General features: G+C 41.4%; 3 protein-coding genes across 4 annotated transcripts; all 3 read right to left on the minus strand.

The window, feature by feature from the left end:
* Positions 1-95: 95 nt before the first annotated feature.
* LOC115735478 (protein RSI-1-like) lies at positions 96-1,037 on the minus strand. Its single transcript, XM_030666737.2, has 3 exons — positions 849-1,037; positions 675-699; positions 96-582 (listed from the first exon to the last, which is right to left on the minus strand). The coding sequence occupies exons 1-3, from the start codon at positions 921-923 to the stop codon at positions 401-403; spliced, it is 282 nt and encodes a 93-aa protein (XP_030522597.1). The 5' UTR covers positions 924-1,037; the 3' UTR covers positions 96-400.
* A 3,573-nt stretch (positions 1,038-4,610) lies between these two features.
* LOC115734994 lies at positions 4,611-11,151 on the minus strand. Its single transcript, XM_030666042.2, has 10 exons — positions 10,460-11,151; positions 10,195-10,332; positions 9,448-9,636; positions 6,518-6,655; positions 6,318-6,436; positions 6,099-6,231; positions 5,863-5,992; positions 5,641-5,720; positions 5,409-5,543; positions 4,611-5,207 (listed from the first exon to the last, which is right to left on the minus strand). The coding sequence occupies exons 1-10, from the start codon at positions 10,952-10,954 to the stop codon at positions 4,977-4,979; spliced, it is 1,788 nt and encodes a 595-aa protein (XP_030521902.1). The 5' UTR covers positions 10,955-11,151; the 3' UTR covers positions 4,611-4,976.
* A 6,053-nt stretch (positions 11,152-17,204) lies between these two features.
* LOC115737577 (probable transcription factor At5g28040) lies at positions 17,205-18,730 on the minus strand. 2 transcript variants are annotated; one of them, XM_048275159.1, is made up of 2 exons: positions 17,444-18,730; positions 17,205-17,374 (listed from the first exon to the last, which is right to left on the minus strand). In XM_048275159.1, the coding sequence occupies exon 1, from the start codon at positions 18,631-18,633 to the stop codon at positions 17,512-17,514; it is 1,122 nt and encodes a 373-aa protein (XP_048131116.1). In that variant the 5' UTR covers positions 18,634-18,730; the 3' UTR covers positions 17,205-17,374; positions 17,444-17,511. The 2 variants fall into 2 exon arrangements, with proteins under 2 accessions (XP_048131116.1, XP_048131115.1); XM_048275158.1 differs by having other exon boundaries at positions 17,205-17,384; positions 17,458-18,729.
* Between the last annotated feature and the right edge of the window lie 549 nt (positions 18,731-19,279).

The raw sequence follows: 19,279 nt of genomic DNA on the forward strand, positions 1-19,279 counted from the left end.
AATATATTGTCTCTCCCGTTTGCAACAAACAGAGATTGTATAGCACATTGTGTTGGATCCATCTTTTAGGGTCCATAGACAATGACTCGGCACTAGTTTTTGAAGTCAATACAAGCATGAAAAGAAAAGAACTTCATTCCGGGGTTGTCTGAAAAGATGATCCGGAATTACACGTCGAATCGCCAACCTATTCAAGCTAAATGCACCCCCAACATGTTCATTAAGTGTCCGGGTGACCTTCACACATAGCAGTAGTACACAAAGATTCAACTAGCAAACTTGCATATATCCTATAAATAATTTGAATTTGCAGCAACTATGGTAGATCAAGCCTAATTGACTGTGTAGTAGCTAGTCGTCGCGATCAAATCGAGCGAACTCGATCGAATCAAATCGACCTTCAAGGGCATTTGGGGCCTCCTTCCTTGGTCTTCCAGCTGTTGTAGCAAGGGCAGACTTGCTTATTGCCGTAAGTTCCAGGAGGCACGCACAGGCATTTCGCGCAGCACTTTTGGCAAAAGAACATGCACGGCTTCTTGTGCGATGTCGCCGAGCACCGGAACTTGCATTTGTTGGGGCAATCTGCAACGTCGTAAGTTAAGGTTTTCGCATTGTAAGCTTCTATTACTTCACAGAAAATTGTACAGTGTTCAAAAGCCAGAGTGTTCAGTTACCTGAAGGCCTGAGCTTGCCGTGAACCTGCATAGTTGAACAAGTTAAACAAAAAAAGAACTCATTTCATCAGCTTAAAACTAACATTCGTTGTAAACAAAGAAGAGAAACAAACAATCCTCAAAGAAACAAGAACTGGGTAGGCAAAAACTAAGGAAGAGATGCATCACATTCACCTCAGCTATATTGGAGAGGGCAATCAAGAGAAGGAGGGAGAGCACCAAGAACGAGGTGTACGGACGCCTTGCCATTGACCCTCTTCTTCTCTTTCTCTGTCTATCTATCTCTAGACGCTGGGAAACTTCCTGTTTGAAGAAGCGAGGAGCTGCAGCACGTCAATGGCGGAACTGGAGGAGGGCGGCTTTATATAGAGCGACGATGAGCGCCCGAAGAATGATTGTGGGATTTAAAAGAAGACGAATGATGATGATGGAATTGCGTGGGTTGAGGCGTGAATTCAGGGGGCACCGAATGGATCTCCATATGGGAATTCCCCACAAAAAGCGGGCGGTGACAGCGCCGTGTCTATTGCTCTCGTCAATCTTTTTAAATACTAAAGAAGTGTTCTTTGTCAAAGTATCTTTATCATGATGATGGAAGTTGGTTTATGTCCTTTTGTTCTATCACTGTTTACACCTCGTGATACATATACTGTGTGGAAGTTGCTTTTTCCGTGAATGGAGACTAGAGAGGAATGAGCTCAGATTCCTCTAGAAAGAAGCCTAGTTTCTACACCTGGTGGAAATGACACAAATGGTTCTCGAACTTTGGCCCCATCTGTAATGTGGTCTCCGAATTTTTAATTTGTTCAATGTGATTCGGGAACTTTAGTCTCATATGCAATGTGGTCCCTAAACTTCTAATTTGTTTCAATATAGCCCTTGAACTTTTGGTTCATGCTCAATTCGATCTCTGAACAATATGAAAATGTTCAATATTGTCCATGATCTTAAGTTAATGGAAGGATTGCATCGAACATTTTCATATTGTTCATAGACTGTATTGAATATGTACAAAAAGTCTAGAGACCATTTGCGTCATTGTCGCTTTCTACATGGCTATTTGTATGCTGTAGGGTAGGAGTTTGGATCTCACTCCTCCAATGTAGGTCATGCGTACAAGTACCAAATCTTGGGGCCAGCAAAAGAGTAGGAAGAGCTTAGGTCTTCGTGAACTCCTTTGGACCTAAAAGTGATTCTAAGGAAAATCGGGCGGCCGGTCATAGAGTTATGTGCATAGCAAAGAGCGGATCCTTTAGCCTACGTGATTTCCGTGAGAAATCCGATAAAGACCTCTTGCCCTAGTGAAGTTTGTCCTCCGAGATCTTATACCGGTAGATATTTGGAGCCTACTACCATTGACAAAAGGAGGAAAAACCTTCGTTGTCGCTCTCAAGTCGCTATGAGTTCGATCGACGAGCTCTGTATCAATTGAATTGAAGTAATGAGCTAGCCTCTAAAGAAGTAGATCGTGGATAAATGCAGTCGAGGTGTGGCAACCTAGCCCATTTTGGGGCAATAGGTTACTGAATTGTCAGATAGATTTCGGTTGTCGAATTGGCTTTTTGTTACCCACCCCTTACCCTAGCCGCCACCTCCTCTCCTCTCTTTCTCCTCTCCCTCTCATCTCCAAGCTCCTTCCTTTATCTCTGTAGAGGGGAGGGTTTGAGCTAGATCTCTCCCTTCCCTTCCCTCTTCTGATTTAGTTTTCTATTTCTTTTTCTTGCTTTCTTTCCATTTGTGGAGCCTTTATCTTCCGATGTAGTTTAGATTTGGAAGCTTCTATCCCATTTCGGGGAGTTCTTTTAGTGTATGTTTTCGAGATTTCTTTTTCCTTAGATTTCGTTAGCGTACAAGTCTAGTTTCAAAGGGGATTATAAGAATTTCGTGAAGGTTTCGCTCTTACTATCGGATTTGTGTTTGTTCAACATTTTTATTCTGCATGGTGATGGTGTTGGAGATACCGAACCTAGAAGTGCGCCGCTGAATAGCAAAGCCCGTAGCAACAGATGAAGATCTCGGGGTGTACTCGTGGTTGAAGACGTCGGTGATCGGCCATCGATTTTTGTTCAAAGATATCGCAGATTTTATTTTTGAACATGTGGCTTTTATCGTTGTTCTGATGATTTATCTTAGTATCTGGATCTCATTTTGCTTTGAAGTTGCAGCAGTTGGACTGCGATGTTTCTCTGTTTTGTTGCGGATACGAATGAAATGCTACTTTGACAAAACCAATTGCGTTTTTGCTTTCTCCTTTAAGCCTTTTGAATATAAAAAATGAAGGAGGTTAAGGTCTTTCAATTAAAGAAAAGTTAGTATGATCTGGCCATGATGCTTTGCTTTCTGGTACGATGTAGTAGTGTCCGGATGTGGTACGGCGTCCCGAACAGAACATGTAAGAACGTGCCCACTTGTGAGTATTTTGCTCTATTTAGTACCTGCAATGCAGTTGGCTGACTAATAAAATCCCACTCGGAAGCCATGCTCTTGTTTTGTTTGGGTTTTCGAGGCACATGGATGGAAGTTGGCGTCCGCGAGGAGTGGCATAAAAGCCACGTTCTGGAAGCCTTGTCGCGGAAACTAAAGGAGAATGGCACCTTAGATGATCGATCGAATCTCATTACTTTTCTTGTAAATTTCATGCTAAGAGCACTGAGCAAGTTCTAATATGGGTCACGCAACTCGGGAAGAATTATTGCAAAATCCTAAATCTATTATAATTGTGTTAATTCAGTCATTATTTTTTTTCTTTCCAATTGAATCATAAATTTTTTGTATTTGTATCAATTTCGTTCATTCGGCCAGTTTTGACCGTAAATCGCTAACGTGGATGATAGCCGTCCTAAGTGGCACGATCGGCGTCGATATAGACAATTTTAATAATATTTTAATATTTCTTAAAATTATTTATTTTTCCTTTTCTTTTCTTTCTCGCTACCCGAGTGAGGCTCACCTCACCGTACAGGGGCGAGCTTCGCCAGATGCCGGTGAGGTCGTCGACCTTGCCATCCCTTGCCTCCGGCCGATGTTGAGGTTCGGCGAGCGGTTTGAGAAAGAAGGCATGGAAGAAAAAAAGAAAGAGAAAGAAAATAAAATAAAATAAAAAATAATTCAAGAAATATTCAAATGTCATTAAAAAATTTTCATGTTAACATCGGGCACGTCACATGAAACAGCAAGTGCCCATATTATCAATTTCTGGCTAAAATTGACCGGATGTATTGAAAAAACACAATTGTAATAGATTTAAGATTTTTTAATAATTTTCTTGACTCGCATTTGTCTCCACTAATGTCATCCTATGGTTTTGATCCTAGAGATGTTTATTTTGGATCATCAATCAATCGTCGAAATTTCAGGTGTCAAGAGAAGTCATCAGAACCGTTCGATTAGACTTAATATGCCGTCCTATACACGAGACATATTACCAAAATCAGAACAACTTCTTGTTGATGCATTGACTTTGTCATTGGTCGGTGAGACACTACTCGATCTAGATTGGCGCACATCAGATTCCTTGGAGTAAAATTAGTGTATGGATTCATAACTGGCGCTTTTGTGCAGAGGAGATTTCAAGCACTAACTGAACCATATTACATGTAGAGAAGAGATTGAAATTCGCCAAAAAGTTTTACCTGTTTATCCCAGAAAACTAAAGTCGCATTCCAGGAACGAACCAACCAAAATCTCGTACGACACAGAAACATGGGCAAAGAAAAGCCACGTCCCACGAAACGGGAGCAAGAAAATTTGAACCAGTGAAGAAGAAGGTTGAAGGGGGATGACCTTTGGACCAAACAGGGTATAAACTAGAAGCATGGCTTGACTATTGAGGCCGTGCCCGTCACTATGTAAAGAAAGAAACATGCAATCGCAAGCTGTCGCCAGCTCATGCGACGCCTGCACAAGATCATCGTTACGGGTACAACCAAAATCCAATGATAAATAACCTTGGCCAAACATTTTCATTCTCCTTCCTCTGTGCCGATTCAATAAAAACTCAAAACCCCAACGTAATGAACAAAGCACCATAAATTAGTCACCGCTTATTGTGAATCTACCGCAAAACTAGAAGAACTTAGGCAACCAAAATCCACAAACTCTCTGTAAAAGGGGTCAGCCAACAAAATTTGGCTACTGTCACTAGTACGACTTTGCTTTGGACCCAAACAAGATCTTATAATATTGGAGAGAATTCATCCTCGGCCCATCGTTTCATGGGCAACTTTGCAATAATCTATGCCTCGTAACTACCGTTATAGTTGTTGAACCTGTCCTCTGACCAACAGCCAGTCTGTGAGGGAGTTAGAAGTTTTTGGGGAGGTTGAATTTCTCGAGCAGTTTGTTCAAGTCCCAGGATTGCATATTCTGGAAGACAACTGCAGCAATGAGGGCCAGGATTGCAAGGACCATCAGAGACTTCACACATCCGGGGCCCTTCGACAACCGCCCCAGCATGCTTTTGCAGTACTTGTCAGCATCTTTGATTAATGCATGGCGATCAACATCGTCTTCCTTTGCCAAAGCTTTCTCATTCTGTGAGCACAACACAAAGCTCAGAAAATTAGTAACTTCTGCCCACTCTTACATCACAAGTTTGTTCACGGAGTTTAGTTAGCTAAATGCACCCAGTATCCAAAAGAAAGTATTCTATGCGGGACGTCTAGACAGGTGGTAAAGCCGGAAAATTCGGGGAATAATCAGCGTTAGATGAAGAATGGAGAAGGAAAATATCACCTTCTGCCTGAAAAGCTTTAAAGTTTCTCTCAAAGGATCAAGACTAGGTTGCTTAGATGAGTGGACTCTCCAGTCATCAGACAACTTCTTCAGAACAAGGACACTCGTGTCCAGATTATCCAGATAAAGCTTCTCCTGTTTCCACGCGATTATTTTGTCAAAATTTCAATATGTGAGAAAAAGGAACATGAACATAAAAATGCTTCACCAAACAGAGAAATAAAATGCTTACCCAGAGCTTGTAACATTCGTTATTTTGACTCAAACACCAAATGAAAATGTTACTAGCTTCATTGGATAAATCAGGGATTCCTGCAAATATATATCATATATTAAACCTTGCAGAAAGTTTTTGACCCAAAAAGAAAACTACGCAGAAAGTCATTAAACGATTGATATTATCCTTCTACAAAAGAAGAGTTGAGGGAGGGGACAATGGACGCATTTCTGTTACCTTCTCCAGCAGATTTGAATGCATAATTTGAGATCTGCAGGGCTACCTGCTTCATTGCTTTGCTTCCATGTGAGCCAGCAAGGGCAGCCTCTTTTAAAGTTGGATAAATCGCCTCAAACCTCTCGGTTGCCTACCAGCAGAGAAATAAAAAATGGCTCAGCACCCACAAAAAAAAAAAAAACATTTCACTACATAGCAGAAGGATAACAATCCAATAGCTAAAGTGAATTCCCCACCTTTACACGAGTTGAAGGTGCTGGGAAAGTGACTTTCATCAATTGATCAAGAGATGCTGGTGGTATTAAGCGTTCGCCTTTCCTGACTGCACCATTTAAGATAATCGGACGGGCTTTTGGGGAGGATAACATTCTGACACAGGAGGTGAACAGAAATAAGATGAGAAGAGAACATTGCTTAAAACAGAAGAAGGAAACTAATGCTGCAGGTTTTACAACCTTTCAACTAGCTGTAAAATCAAGTCTCTGGACTGTGGATTGCAAGATTTGCCGCATAGAAGGGGCAGGAGAAGATGAACCCACATGTACAAGCCCACAACCAAATCTCCTTGGGAGGCCTAAGAACAAAAGTTAAAGCATTGAAATATGAAAACCCACAGTGCTATTAGAGACATAATCAAAACCAAATCAGAAATTACCTGAAGAATCGCCCAAACAATGACCGGAAGCTTATCTTGACCCACATATTTGGAATTTTCCTTCACCACAGGCAGCAAACAAATCAATGCATCAGGTTTTCGCCTCACCAACATTGCCAAAACAGCAAAAATGGCGACCTGCAATTCCAACATTCAGCTGATTAAGCCTCATTTAGAATAATAATCAGAAATATAGAGACACGAATATCTCATGGGGACAGAGTCAAAGAGCTTAACTTATTAACTACTGATAATGCCCAAAGTTAAAGAATGTATCATTCAAGAAACTTAAAATAAAATTATCTACAAGGCCAAGGTATAATTTATAGGAAGTTTGGTTAAAAAGGAAAAGCAAACATATATTCCTTCGTTTGTGCCAGTTGGAGACCCCATATCCATGTAACCAAGAAACCAACTATATTTCTCCACAGACACACCTAAGCCTTAACTGTAGAGGGCAAAGGTTTCCTCCACTAAAGTTGCTTACCGTTAATGACAGCCAAAAAGAACCTGCTACAATCTCCAGAAAAGTCAATAGGACAAGCCAAACAAAGGTCTCAATTTATTTTCCACGATTATTTGAGTCGAGTATAACAAAAACAAAGGACAGAAAAAGCCAGCACAGCAAAATTTATGATGCACTGACAACTTACTTAACCAATTATCCAGACAAATGAAGGAATGAGAAATATGAAGTATCTGTTAAGTTTATGCTATTCAAAATAAAGTCACCGTCATAAACTAGGAGCTACAGGCTAATGTGAGGCTTTAAACTCACAAACAGTTGAAAAGGCAATCTCAATATTCTATAAACAACTCGGGCAATATGAGTCATCGAAAGATTGAAAAGTAGAGCTATTTGCGTGCATATGTAATGCAAAGCTGTGCATAAAAAGTTTGTGTCAACTGTATACAAATTTTATTCAAGAGCCTCAAAGTTTCGGTTAGTTCACTTCAGATCACAATTCGACTCGTTGAGGATGTAAAGATTAAGTTTTGAAAAGTCAAAATTAGGATCTACAGGGTTGTCAAAGCTATAAGCTACTACAAGACACAGAAAGTCAAAATTAGAATATACAGTGTTGTCAAAGCTACAAGCTACTACAGGACACAGAATGTAAATTTTCAATTGTAGCAAATGCTATCAAATAATAGATGAAGCTACTAGCTGAATGATACTAACTTCTCCAAGTGACCTGCAATACAAGTTCACTTCAGATTACAATTCGACTCTTTGAGGATGTAAAGATTAAGTTTTGAAAAGTTGAAATTAGAATGAAAAGCACCGTCAAAGCTATAAGCTACTACAGTACACAGAATGTAAATTTTCCATTGTAGCAAATGCTATCAAATAATAGATCAAGCTACTAGCTGAATGATATTAACTTCTCCAAGTGACCTGGGTGTCCATTTAAGCCTACCCTGGGCAATCTCGGGTTATAAGAGGATCTAATGAACAGGAACTATGGCTTGGTACGTCTTCTTTTGCCTCATGTTTAGAAAGAGAGGATTTCTTCAATAACTCTTGCTGTTTTTTGGTTGATTTGGAAAGAGTGGAATAAGAGAGCTTTGTTCAGAGAGATGCATTTGTAATTACTGAAAATTGGTTGAATGTCTTATACTTCGGTGTAGTGGAAAGTTATGTCTGAATGTAAATATTTTAATCAAAATATAGATTATTTTTCTTGCAACTGAGTTTTTTTGGTTCTGAGCTCTTTTGCATATGTGTTTGCACCCACTTGTGTCAGCATAGTAATCTTTTCTTTTACTAGAAAGTCCAATCCAAAAGCCTAAACTAATAGGTGCAGGGGAACATATGAATATAAAGAGCATTTAGGACCCGTTGTCAAACAACGTGAGACATACTTCAACACCCCCTCTTACATGCAAGCCGGAGAACAAGCGGCACGTGGAATTTCGACTACGCACATTCACGTGGAATTTTACCACGCACATTCGCGAAAGGGATACCATGTTAGAAAATTCAACCCAAAAATTTAAGCTAATAGATGGAAGGAGACCACATGAATATAAAGAGCATTTATGAGCTATTGTCAAGCAATGTGGGACATACTTCAACACCTATTATAAAAAAAAACTCAAAGTTCACTTGAAAATAACAAAGCAACAGCTAAGGGTTTTCGATCCAAGAATGGTGGAACAAGGAAGAAGAGACATTGCTGGAGATGCTAATAGCCCAGAAGGTAACAGTTCCACATCTCTGGCGTACTATGGAAAAAAGACAGAGGATATTATTCTACAAAAAAGGTCCTTGGTCTTACTCTGCAGTCTATGGGAAAAGAAGTAAAGGTCACTGTAGGACGAAATTCCTAGCATATTATGCACAAGATTCACCGTTTTCCTAATTCAATTATATTCACAATGGTGCCTCAACCTTCTCATAAACTCTTCCTATCTAGTTCATCGAAATTTTCTTTTTCTTGTGCACATTCCTCACACACATACAGAAGTTAGTCTCTTCACGGTCATTGAGACCTGACCAAAGATTTAAAGCCTGAAAAAAGACCGCCTCAGCCAAACATACCAATCTTTAACCTTGCAAAATGAAATCATATTGATTCAATTTTATTCATCCACAGCACATTTAGACTCCAATGGAAGTTCATCTTAATCCTTCACCACCCAGTTGATGGTATAATTGCATCTCGTGCAATCACATTGTACCTGGCATGGTACATACATGGAAGCAAACGAATGCTAAAAAGAGGACACGATTACCTCCACTGACCCCTGTGGCTAGGATCCACTTAAATATTAAATTACTCCAGCACCTTATTGGACCTTTTACGGTTGACCTTTAGTTTCCCTTCGAAATATTAAGTCCCATTGTTCCAAAAAAATCTTCAAAAACATTTCTCATTGAAGTTCCATAAAGTTACTTTAAAGCATGGCCAGAATCAGAATCTTACCTGAGACTTAGATGGTGCTGGCTGAACCACCTTTTTGGATCCCTTAACAGCTCCAAGATGACTGGTCAGATCAGCGAGAATGCTATCAAGCAACCATAATACAAAGGAACCAAGTGCTTCAGGGGTTTTCTGGCTGAGCCAATCAACCGATGTCGTATAGACATCTTCTGAGATATGAGCCAGAGGGATCTGATAGAAAGTGAACTTATCATATATCAAGTACTCAAAATATCAAATACATGAAACAACAAAAGCATATCTTTCCATCTCCATGCATTCAAACAGAAAAAAACATTAAAGAAAATTTCATCAAGAAATCAGGCGCATTTGCAAAAATAATAACCTCTTCAAATATGCAGACTGGAGCTATTAATTTTGACATGCGACTAATGCAACATTGTCCCGAGAATAATATGGACAGATTTCCAGGAGAAAGCATCTCAGAAAAAAGAAGGGCGTTGTTCTCGAGCAAGAGGGGTCCCCACACGAGGCTTGTGAATAAGTGATTGTAACGATTCCAGGAGCGAACATTCAAGAGTCAAGATAGAAGGGCCACTTTAAGAAAATACTTCAATCGATAACCTAAGTCACCAGGGACATTTAAAAACCATTTTTCAGCAACTATTAGCTCAGGAGGAGTCCAAATTCAAACCATCAATAGACACATTTATGAAAAGATTTTCCAAAGAATCACGTCCTAATCTATCTCCTGGATAAAGTCTACGAACAGCAAGATTTAATACTCACATCAACCAACTTCGCCACAGAAGACTCCTTGAATATCTTCAGCCAAGGGAATTGTGCAGAGCCCACCGAGGCAAATGCGCGACCAAAGTAATCGGCAAACCGCATCAGTTGTATATCCTGCTGCGATTCATACGATGCCTGTGCACAAACAAATGGCAGCACATAAACCAAAGATCACATCTTCCTTTCACAGATTCATAACCTTAGCAACAGATCAGAGAAAGCAAAGCAAACCCAAACGCATTTTTAACAAGAGATCACTGACCGTTATGTCAGCGAGGAATGCACTGAGATGGCCCGCGTCGATCTTAGCAGCCGCCTCAGCCACCGTGACCTTCGGCTTCTTCGGCTTCTTTGGCCTCACCTTCCTCGCCTGGCCACCGCCGTTCTCGACCGCGCCAGCGACCTCCGTATCGCTATCGTCCTCGTCGTCGGAGACCCGCCTCGATCCGCCGGCGCCCACAGCCGCGGCGGCGGCGGCGGCGGCGGCCAACCGAGACTCGACGACTCGGCGGTGCCGCTCCTCGGCATGCAGCTCGATCGATCGGAAAACGTCGGCGTCGCCGTTGGGGCGGGCGTCGTGGCCGGGCCTCTCCGGCTGGGGTTTCGCGGCCTTCCGGTGGCGCTTGGGGTAGGAGACGGTCTGCCACCCGTGGCTTTCGTCCTTCTCCTTGTGGTTCGAGGGCCGATTGACAACCTGGCCCTCCTCCTCCTGCTGCTCCCTCAGAATCTGCTGTATCAGAGCTGAATTCTCGTCCATTGTCGCCGCCCTCCGTACGAAGATCGCTTCGCTCCGCAGAGAAATCGAAAGCCCCCTTTCCCCCCCTCACTTTCTTCTCTCTGGAAACGTGCGATTCGACGTCAAAACTTTTTAACAACGATGCGGAGAGAGCGATCGCAGAAGAGAGAGAGAGAGAGAGAGAGAGAGAGAGAGAGCGAGCCCCCAAAAGAGACGACGAAGAGATGGAGTCTCTCTCCGCTCTGCATTCTCTCTCCTCTATATATAGTTTGAAGGACACGTGGAATTGTGATGTCGCGTGATTTGACGATTTTGGGTCTCCTTGTTGGAGGGAATGACGAATTGGTGCCATTGTCGTAGCCGGATTCCGGATTAGGATTCGGATTAGTACTTATTTGGAATCATCTCATCGATTAAAAATTAAATTATCTATCTATATCCATGTAATTAAGTGAAAAAAAAAAACACTACTTCATCTCACTTTTTGCTCTTACCAAAAGTAACCCCCTATAAAATAATACGAAAAAAATCAACAAATAAGCTATAAAATCCAAAAGGGAGCAGTGTAAAAAAAAGACCATAAACATTTTATATTGATATCAATTAAGTTCTAAACCTTTTATTGATGTTAATTCAATCTTAAACCTTGTGCATTGGCGCCAATTCAGTCCTAAATCTTGTATATTTATCCCAATCGAGTTAATCCGGATAATTTTGACCTAAAATCACTTACGTGAATATCGACTGTCCTACGTGGCACGGCTAGCGCTAATTTGGACATTTTTTAATATTATTCTAATATTTTAAATAATTTTGTAAGCATTTTTTATTTTTTAAAAATTATTTAAAAAATAAAAAAAAGTCTATGTTAGCGTTAGCCGTGTTATGTAGGATAATTGATGTCCACGCTAGTGATTTCGCATCAGCATTTACTGAATTAACTCAATTGACATAAATGCAAAATATTTAAGACTAAATTGGCACTAATGCAAAATGTTTAGGACTGAATTGGTATCAATGCAAAAAAGTTTAGACTCGAATTAGCACCAAAAAACGATTTAGGACCGAATCACCACTAATACAATAGGTTTAGGACTTTTTTTGACATTTTTCCCAATCCAAAACTTTCATTTACTCGTGACATAACCATACGTTTTTTTTTTTATATCAAGCGACACTCGCTTAACTTTATAGTTAAAGTTGATTAAGGGAAGATGCATATTATAGATCTGAAAGATTGACTCGGTTGGAATTTAGTGGATTAAAGGGTGGGGCAAACCGTAATTTAGCCTCATGAATTTGTCTCCTTTTGAGTACCATCCAAATTTTGGAGATTCTAAAGACGTCTCCTTTGATAGGATGGAGAAACTCATTTTTCTTGCCCGATCCATCTCATCAAAGAAGCCACCAATTTTGGGTATTTTAGGATAAGGATGAGGCCAACCACAACTAGGTTTTTCTCTTTTTCTTTTTTTTTTTTGGGGTTCGGAACCACGACTAGGTTTGCACTGCACATGGACGAAGAGGGTAGATCTAACCATGAATTCATGTACGAAATCTTAAGTCAGATTGAAATTACGTTTGCGGTGTATAAAAATTACGATGGATAATCAATCGCATAGTAGATTCTCGTACTTCAAAAAGGAACCGCGAGGACTCTTGGGCGGTTCGGCCAAAGATGGATGCATGGTCATCGATAGATTCACGAGGGTTTCTCGAGAGCTCGAATGGGAACCGAAAAATTGAATACCTTGCCTAACTTTTGATGCCGAGGTACTACTATTACTAATTGCATCTAAGGAAAAATTAAATCATGCGCTATACTAATGATTTTAATTAGAGTGGGGGTGCTTTTATGAAATTTTGTTTTTTTTCATGTTAATGACTTGTCCTTTTATCATCGTTCGTTCTATTGACTACTCCCCGTGGACCCTCCGCCTCTTAGGCTTTTTGCCTAACATCCTACTCGAGTGTTGCACAAAGTCAAAGTCAAAATAGGATCCTTCTCCCCGTTCCAACCAGTCGAATTTTCTTAACTCGTGTGTTAAAATTTGGCAGAACTCACTTTAGGATTTACCCAAATTTGATTGTCTGCTAATGGTGAAATATCACAAGAAGTTTTCTGCAATTCAAGGCCCATCTTTTTTGGGGGGGATTTTCATGCCCGGAGCTATATAGACTAGGGTCAATTTCCCACTTTTTTGACCTTCAATGTATCCTTTTTTGAATGGTTGTCCGATCATTTTTATCATAAGCCTAATTAAAATAATTAACGATCCCTTCTATCGCTTGGAAAGATGAACAAATGAAAAACACATCATTTACGAAAGGGTCCGTGCTTTTTTCACTCCCAATTTGACTTAGACACTTCCTTTCACAATGTACTGACCATATTACCCCTCGCTTTTTCCTCCTTTAGAATTCTATATCGGGAAAGGCTCAAATGTGGGGTCCGTTTAGGATTTTATTTTATTTGTTTCAACTTTTTCTTCCACTTCCCTTTTTCGTCTGGGTGGTTTTGTTGATTAGGGACTCCCGGATCTGAGGATGACGTCGCCTCCCGCGATCCGAGGATTAACGACGAGAAAAAATCAACCAATGCGGTAAAAGAATTGTATCGGCCCTAGAACATATTGCTCTTGAATTATTTAATGATTGCCGGAGATGAGAAGTTGTGTTCTTAATGTGAACGAGACTGTTCCTCGAACAATTATCTTGATTTAGTCTGCGATACTTTCGTGATCCGATTTTTCTTTTATCTACAAGAGTAATCTCACATAGCCGATCAAAGTAATCAAATTCTCTCTTTATTCGTATCGTCTACTATAGCTGTTAATTTCTGGCAAATTAGAGCAACGAGATGTTCGATTGAATTCATAAACATTCGAGCAAAAGTGGCTTCTCATTCGCAGTCTAAAGATCGTGAGTTGATTTCCCATATCATTCCAATCGAGTAATTATGAAAGTCATTGAGGTATTCTAATTTCAAATGGATTCCGCCACTCATCCAATCCTTGATTGTTCGACGTGAAATGAGTAGAATTGCTTTAGCAACTACTACTTCACATATTCTCATCCTTCAAGGACTTGATTGTACATGTACTTAATCTATGCACTCTTGAAAGCTTCCTCCGTTATCTTTGGAAACCGGACGACTTCGACAATTTCCCATCTCCAGCATAACAAGTATACTACAGAAAAGAAGAAGAAGAAGAAGAAGAAGAAGAAGAAAACATGACGGATGAAAAGTAGGGGTAAGCGGTTGTAGGGTCGATCCATGTTTTGTCTAGAACCTATCCGTTGGTGTGCATAGAGGTTTCAGAGGAGGAAGATGAAGAAGTCTACAACATGCTTCAACACAAGTGAGAACAAGAAGAAGGAAAGTGTAAGAAAAAGAAGAAATTAAAAAAAAAAAAACAAAATGGGTCCCACATGGAGGGATAATATAGTCAATACACTGTGAAAAGGGAGTGATTAAGTTATGTAAGGAGTGGAAATAGCGCCGCCCTTTACGAAAATGTTTAGACATAAATTGTTGTAGACAATGAAATTCATTTTCATTGACTAATTATTTCAGGTGATATGAATAACCATTTATATAATTCTTCAAATCATTCATTCTCTATGAAACAAACGAAACTCTTAATAGCCATCAATTGTTCACATTAGTGTTCGATGTGTCCTCTTGAGATGATGTTGCGTCAACAGAGGCACATTGAATTACCAAAACGTCCAATTCAACAGTCTCTCTCCCTTCTCATCATCCAACATTTAAATAAAGATAGCCATAGCATTGTTTTTGTCAAGTAAGCGAGCCATTGCAGCAAAAGTGCTTTACTTTTGTCGAGTAAGCGAGTCATGATAGCACAATCGCATGACACGATAGTTTATTTAACGGGTGTCTCACATTGACCTAAATTCGAATAATTTTGAGGTACTTGATTAAACAAAGACAAGGTTCGATATATGAATGTAAGACGGAAAAAAAAATCAAATACTTATGATTTCATTATCCCTTTGAATAATGACTACGCCACTTGGTCACGAAACCATATATTGGGAAATTGTACAGTCCATGCAGCACGTACATTCACGGTTACTTGTCATCAACTTCCTCAAAATGTGGTGATTGACCACGATTGAAGGCCAAATTCGAGAACGCCAATGCCAAAATGGATAATGGGTACTTTTGCAACTGCCCATCGAGGACGTGGTCGCTAAAAAAGGCTCCGGAGTCGAAAGTTACAGTCATCGAATCGATCTGTTCATAAAGATATAGTCCCGCCAAGAATCAAATGAACAAAGCACACTAATTGAGAATACCAAATCGACAAACTTAGCATCATTGAAAGTTCTCTCGATGCAGACTGATGTCTCGTGATTTCAAGATGTGTGAATGTAAATGCAATCGAGGATGTCCAGTTTCACGGAAAAAGAAAGGCTACTGATTTGGTGCGATGGATGAAGTCAAAAGAGCATTTCACTTTCACTGCTGACTTCACTCAGGGCGTCACGTGATGCTGTCAAATCTGACCATCTTCGACATTGTTTCGAGTTTGAATACCGTCGCTGCATGCCTCACACTTTGCAATCCCATGCCTTGTCAAATGCACCAATTTTGTTCTCCAGTTTGACTGGATGGACCGCACTTTCTGAATTCACGATGGAGACAAGGAGGGACTGCGGAAATCTACCTTGCTCTTCAACTACAATTGTACATCTTAATCATTTCGTGTGATAAGGTCTAATTAGCTTGCTGTAAATTTTCATGAAAAGAGGGGTTTGCCAATCAGAATTTACAAGCGCTCGGACATTCGATTGTTCGACTTTGAAGAAGCGTTGCAGGCGCTCGCGGTGCTAATCCAATTCTACGATGCGCATATTTATGAGGTCATCTGTCCAACGGATGTTTGATTTTGCGAGATTTTCGTTAAGTCATATTCGAGAGGAAGAAAAGCAAAGAAAATCCAATCGTAAAGCCGACACTTAAGACCCAGAGAAGATTGTCGTGCCATGAGGAACAAAACATAAGCATGAATGACTGTATGCTTAGATTAGAGCAAGACATGAGCAGAAGATTACACTCTGGAACTCAAATATGAGCAGAAGAATGTAGTGCCATTTGACAAGATAAGGCCTGATTAGCTTGCTCTGCAAAAATTCCATGAGCGGATGCCTTTGCGAATCGGAACTTATGAGCATTCGGTCGTTCGACTTTGAAGCACTGCAGGCGCTCAAGGTGCGATATCTCTCTGCCCAATATCTCTCTACCCAATTTTATGATGCGCGTATTTATGAGGTCATCTGTCTGATGAATGTTTGATTTTTGGGAGATTTCTAGTTAAGTTATATTCAAGAGGAAGAAAAGCAAAGAAAATACAATGGTCAAGCCGACATTTAAGACCCAGAGAAGATTTTGTCGTGCCATGAGGAACATTACATATGCATGAACTAGTGACAATGTACGCTTAGATCAGAGCAAGACATAGATTACAACTTGATACGAGGAACAGCGTACCAACAGGCCAAGCCTTATTCCAAACTATGTCCGTGTATTATCCAGTTATGGGAATACTTTTCCTCGTCAGCAAGGGCTTGTTTTTCTGAAAAAAGCTAACTCAATCACTCCACACGAGTCTTTGATGCGTACACCTCCGGTAGATCGAAAGGGAAGGGAAAAACGATCACGGCACAGTTGCAAGAAGCTCAAATTTCAAACTTATCATGTGAAATGTGATTGTTCCGATTGCAGATTTCTACAACATGAATCACAGTTGGGAGATGATGCAATTTGTATCATTTAGAGAAGAATAAACCAAGCCCTGTCTGTCACCTTCAATCCTCGGTCCTCATCATCCCTTTGTCGTGAAAGTTTGTCGACAAGAGCCTTTCACTGATGCTCTCAGGGGAGGAGACCCTCACGGCAGGAGACCGGCGGCCTTGTTCATCATCCTGATCAAGCACTAATTTGGCTTGGTGCACCGAGTAATTGAGTAGAGATAAGCTCGAGCCTCGCACTGTATCCCGCTTGATTCAGCTCAATCACTCCCCTACATTTACCCTCCAGTTGTCATCCGTGGTGGGAAAAGGGAACAGGTGCTTTGCAAGTACTAGCGTGGTCATCAACATCAACAGCATGAATTTCTTGCACAGAATTCCCCAGGCGTCACGCTTAATTGACAAGGGAAGATGCTCAAAAACTCAAAGGTTACTTATAAAAATGAACCGTAACCACATTTGCCATGATAAGAAAAATGACTTCCAATCTCTATGATCCAGGAAAATGGATATACAACTCAAGAATGCACTTAGATAGAGGAATGTACAATAATATGCTTAGATGAATGAGAGCAGATTCTATCTACAGAAGGGCTGTGAACTCATTTCCTAGGTTATAATAAGCACTCAAGAAACCACCTATCCCAATTCTAATAACATTAGTTAAGTGAAACTGCACTTCTCGGTGTGATGCACCGCGATCGTAGCTACAGAAGGAACACATACTCACTTCCTGGTAAGTGAAACCTGCACTTCTCGGTGTGATGCACCGAGATCGTAGTTACAGAAGGAACACATACTCACTTCCTGGTAAGTACTTCCTCGATAATCAACCTCAACCGTCGGCCGAAAACATCCAACTCTGCCGACCTTTGATCTTGCAAAGACCCCGGCCTATCCTTGAACGCAGCAAAGCTAGAGTCATCCGAAAGGCAGCTACATCTGCAATAGCAATGCAAACGCTCTTGCGAGAAACCCGCCTTGACCTCTTCCAAAGACTGATCAAACACATCCAAAGCAGCTCTCTTCACCAATTCACCTATCCCACCACCACCACCACCACCACCTAAGCCACTAGTCTCATTCAAAATCTCAACCCCATTTTCTCGCCCATCGAAATCGCAATCAACGTTCACCTCTTTCATCTTCAAGTCTCCATGGCAATCACCACGCACGGCATCAGCGCCATTTGCATTGCCGTGAAGACCGTCAGCCACATAATACTCCTCCCCTTCCTCCTCCTCCTCCTCTTCCTCCTCTGAGCAACCGATCATGCCCCTACCAGTCTCGTCCCAGCCTTTCGACCCCAAATGCAACTCCGCGGCGAAACTAACCCTGACGCCTACCAAGCCAAGCCCATCATCAGGCATGACATCACCCCCACCACTAGCGAAACCCCTATTCGCATTGTTACTACCATTGCTATTACCAGTGCCAAAGGGGGAGACGGAGGCGTACTTGGGGCTCCAGAGCTTCTCGGAGAGGTCGAAGAGCGCGCGGTCGTGGGGGGAGAGGCGGGAGGGATCGAGGGCGCCGCGGTCGAGCCGGGAGGAGACGGCGCGGAACTTCTTGCGGAGGCCGCGGAGCTTCTCGTAGAGCTGGGAATTGGAGTAGGGCTGGGAGGAGGCGGAGGAGGCGGAGAAGCGGCGGTAGAAGACGCGGAGGTCGCGGGGGAAGGAGAGGTTCTGGGAGGAGGCGCAGTCGAGGAGGCACTGGAGGAAGCGGATCTCGTCGGGCTCGGACCAGATCCGGTGGAACTTGGACGGCGGGGAGACGGCGGCAACGTCAGGGAGGTGGTGGTGGTCGGTGGTGGTGGTGGTGGTGGTGGTGGTGGTGAGGGAAGAACTGGGGTTAGGGTTTTTGCGCTTGATGGGGAGTTTTGACGGAGGTTCGAGGGGTGGTGGCGGGGTGGAGGAGTCCATTCGGCTCCGGCTACGGACAACCCTGTCGCGACACAGGAGACGGGCTGGTTTGGTGGATCGACTGGGTTGTGGTCTGGTCTGCTCAACGAAAATAATATTTTTTTTTTCCTGGCTTTTTTTTTTTGTTGTGTTAAAAATTATATTATTTTCCCCCATTAAAAAAAAAATAGATATTCGGGAGAGAACCGAGTCTCAACAGAACTAGTATCACATGAGCAAACCACAAGAAAGGGAAAAAAAGCGTGACTTGATAGATGTGATCTTTGAGGTAAGTGACCAACAACATTTATCTAGTCTCACGCATTCGGACTAATGTCACATTAAATTTCAGTAACTCTCGTTCCATTTACTTCTTTATGTGTATCTGTCATAAAAATTACGTTGAAACATAATTAAGAAATTAATAGTTGCTTCATTTGCATTAGCTCTGAAAGGCGACCATTCAGAACCAAACATTGATCTTATCATTTTTTTTTTAAAGCTTACATTTACATATCAATTTACTCTTCTTAAATCAGGTAAAAGAACAAGTGACATGATGCATATGGCATTGATCTAAGCGACCAACGAATGTATGTACTGGTGCCGTGCATTTGAATTAAAACTGTCACGTCAAATTTTAACAACGCTCACTCAGACGCGATCC

The sequence above is a fragment of the Rhodamnia argentea genome, chromosome 2 (assembly GCF_020921035.1).
Source record: "Rhodamnia argentea isolate NSW1041297 chromosome 2, ASM2092103v1, whole genome shotgun sequence".
Classification (NCBI taxonomy): domain Eukaryota; kingdom Viridiplantae; phylum Streptophyta; class Magnoliopsida; order Myrtales; family Myrtaceae; genus Rhodamnia; species Rhodamnia argentea.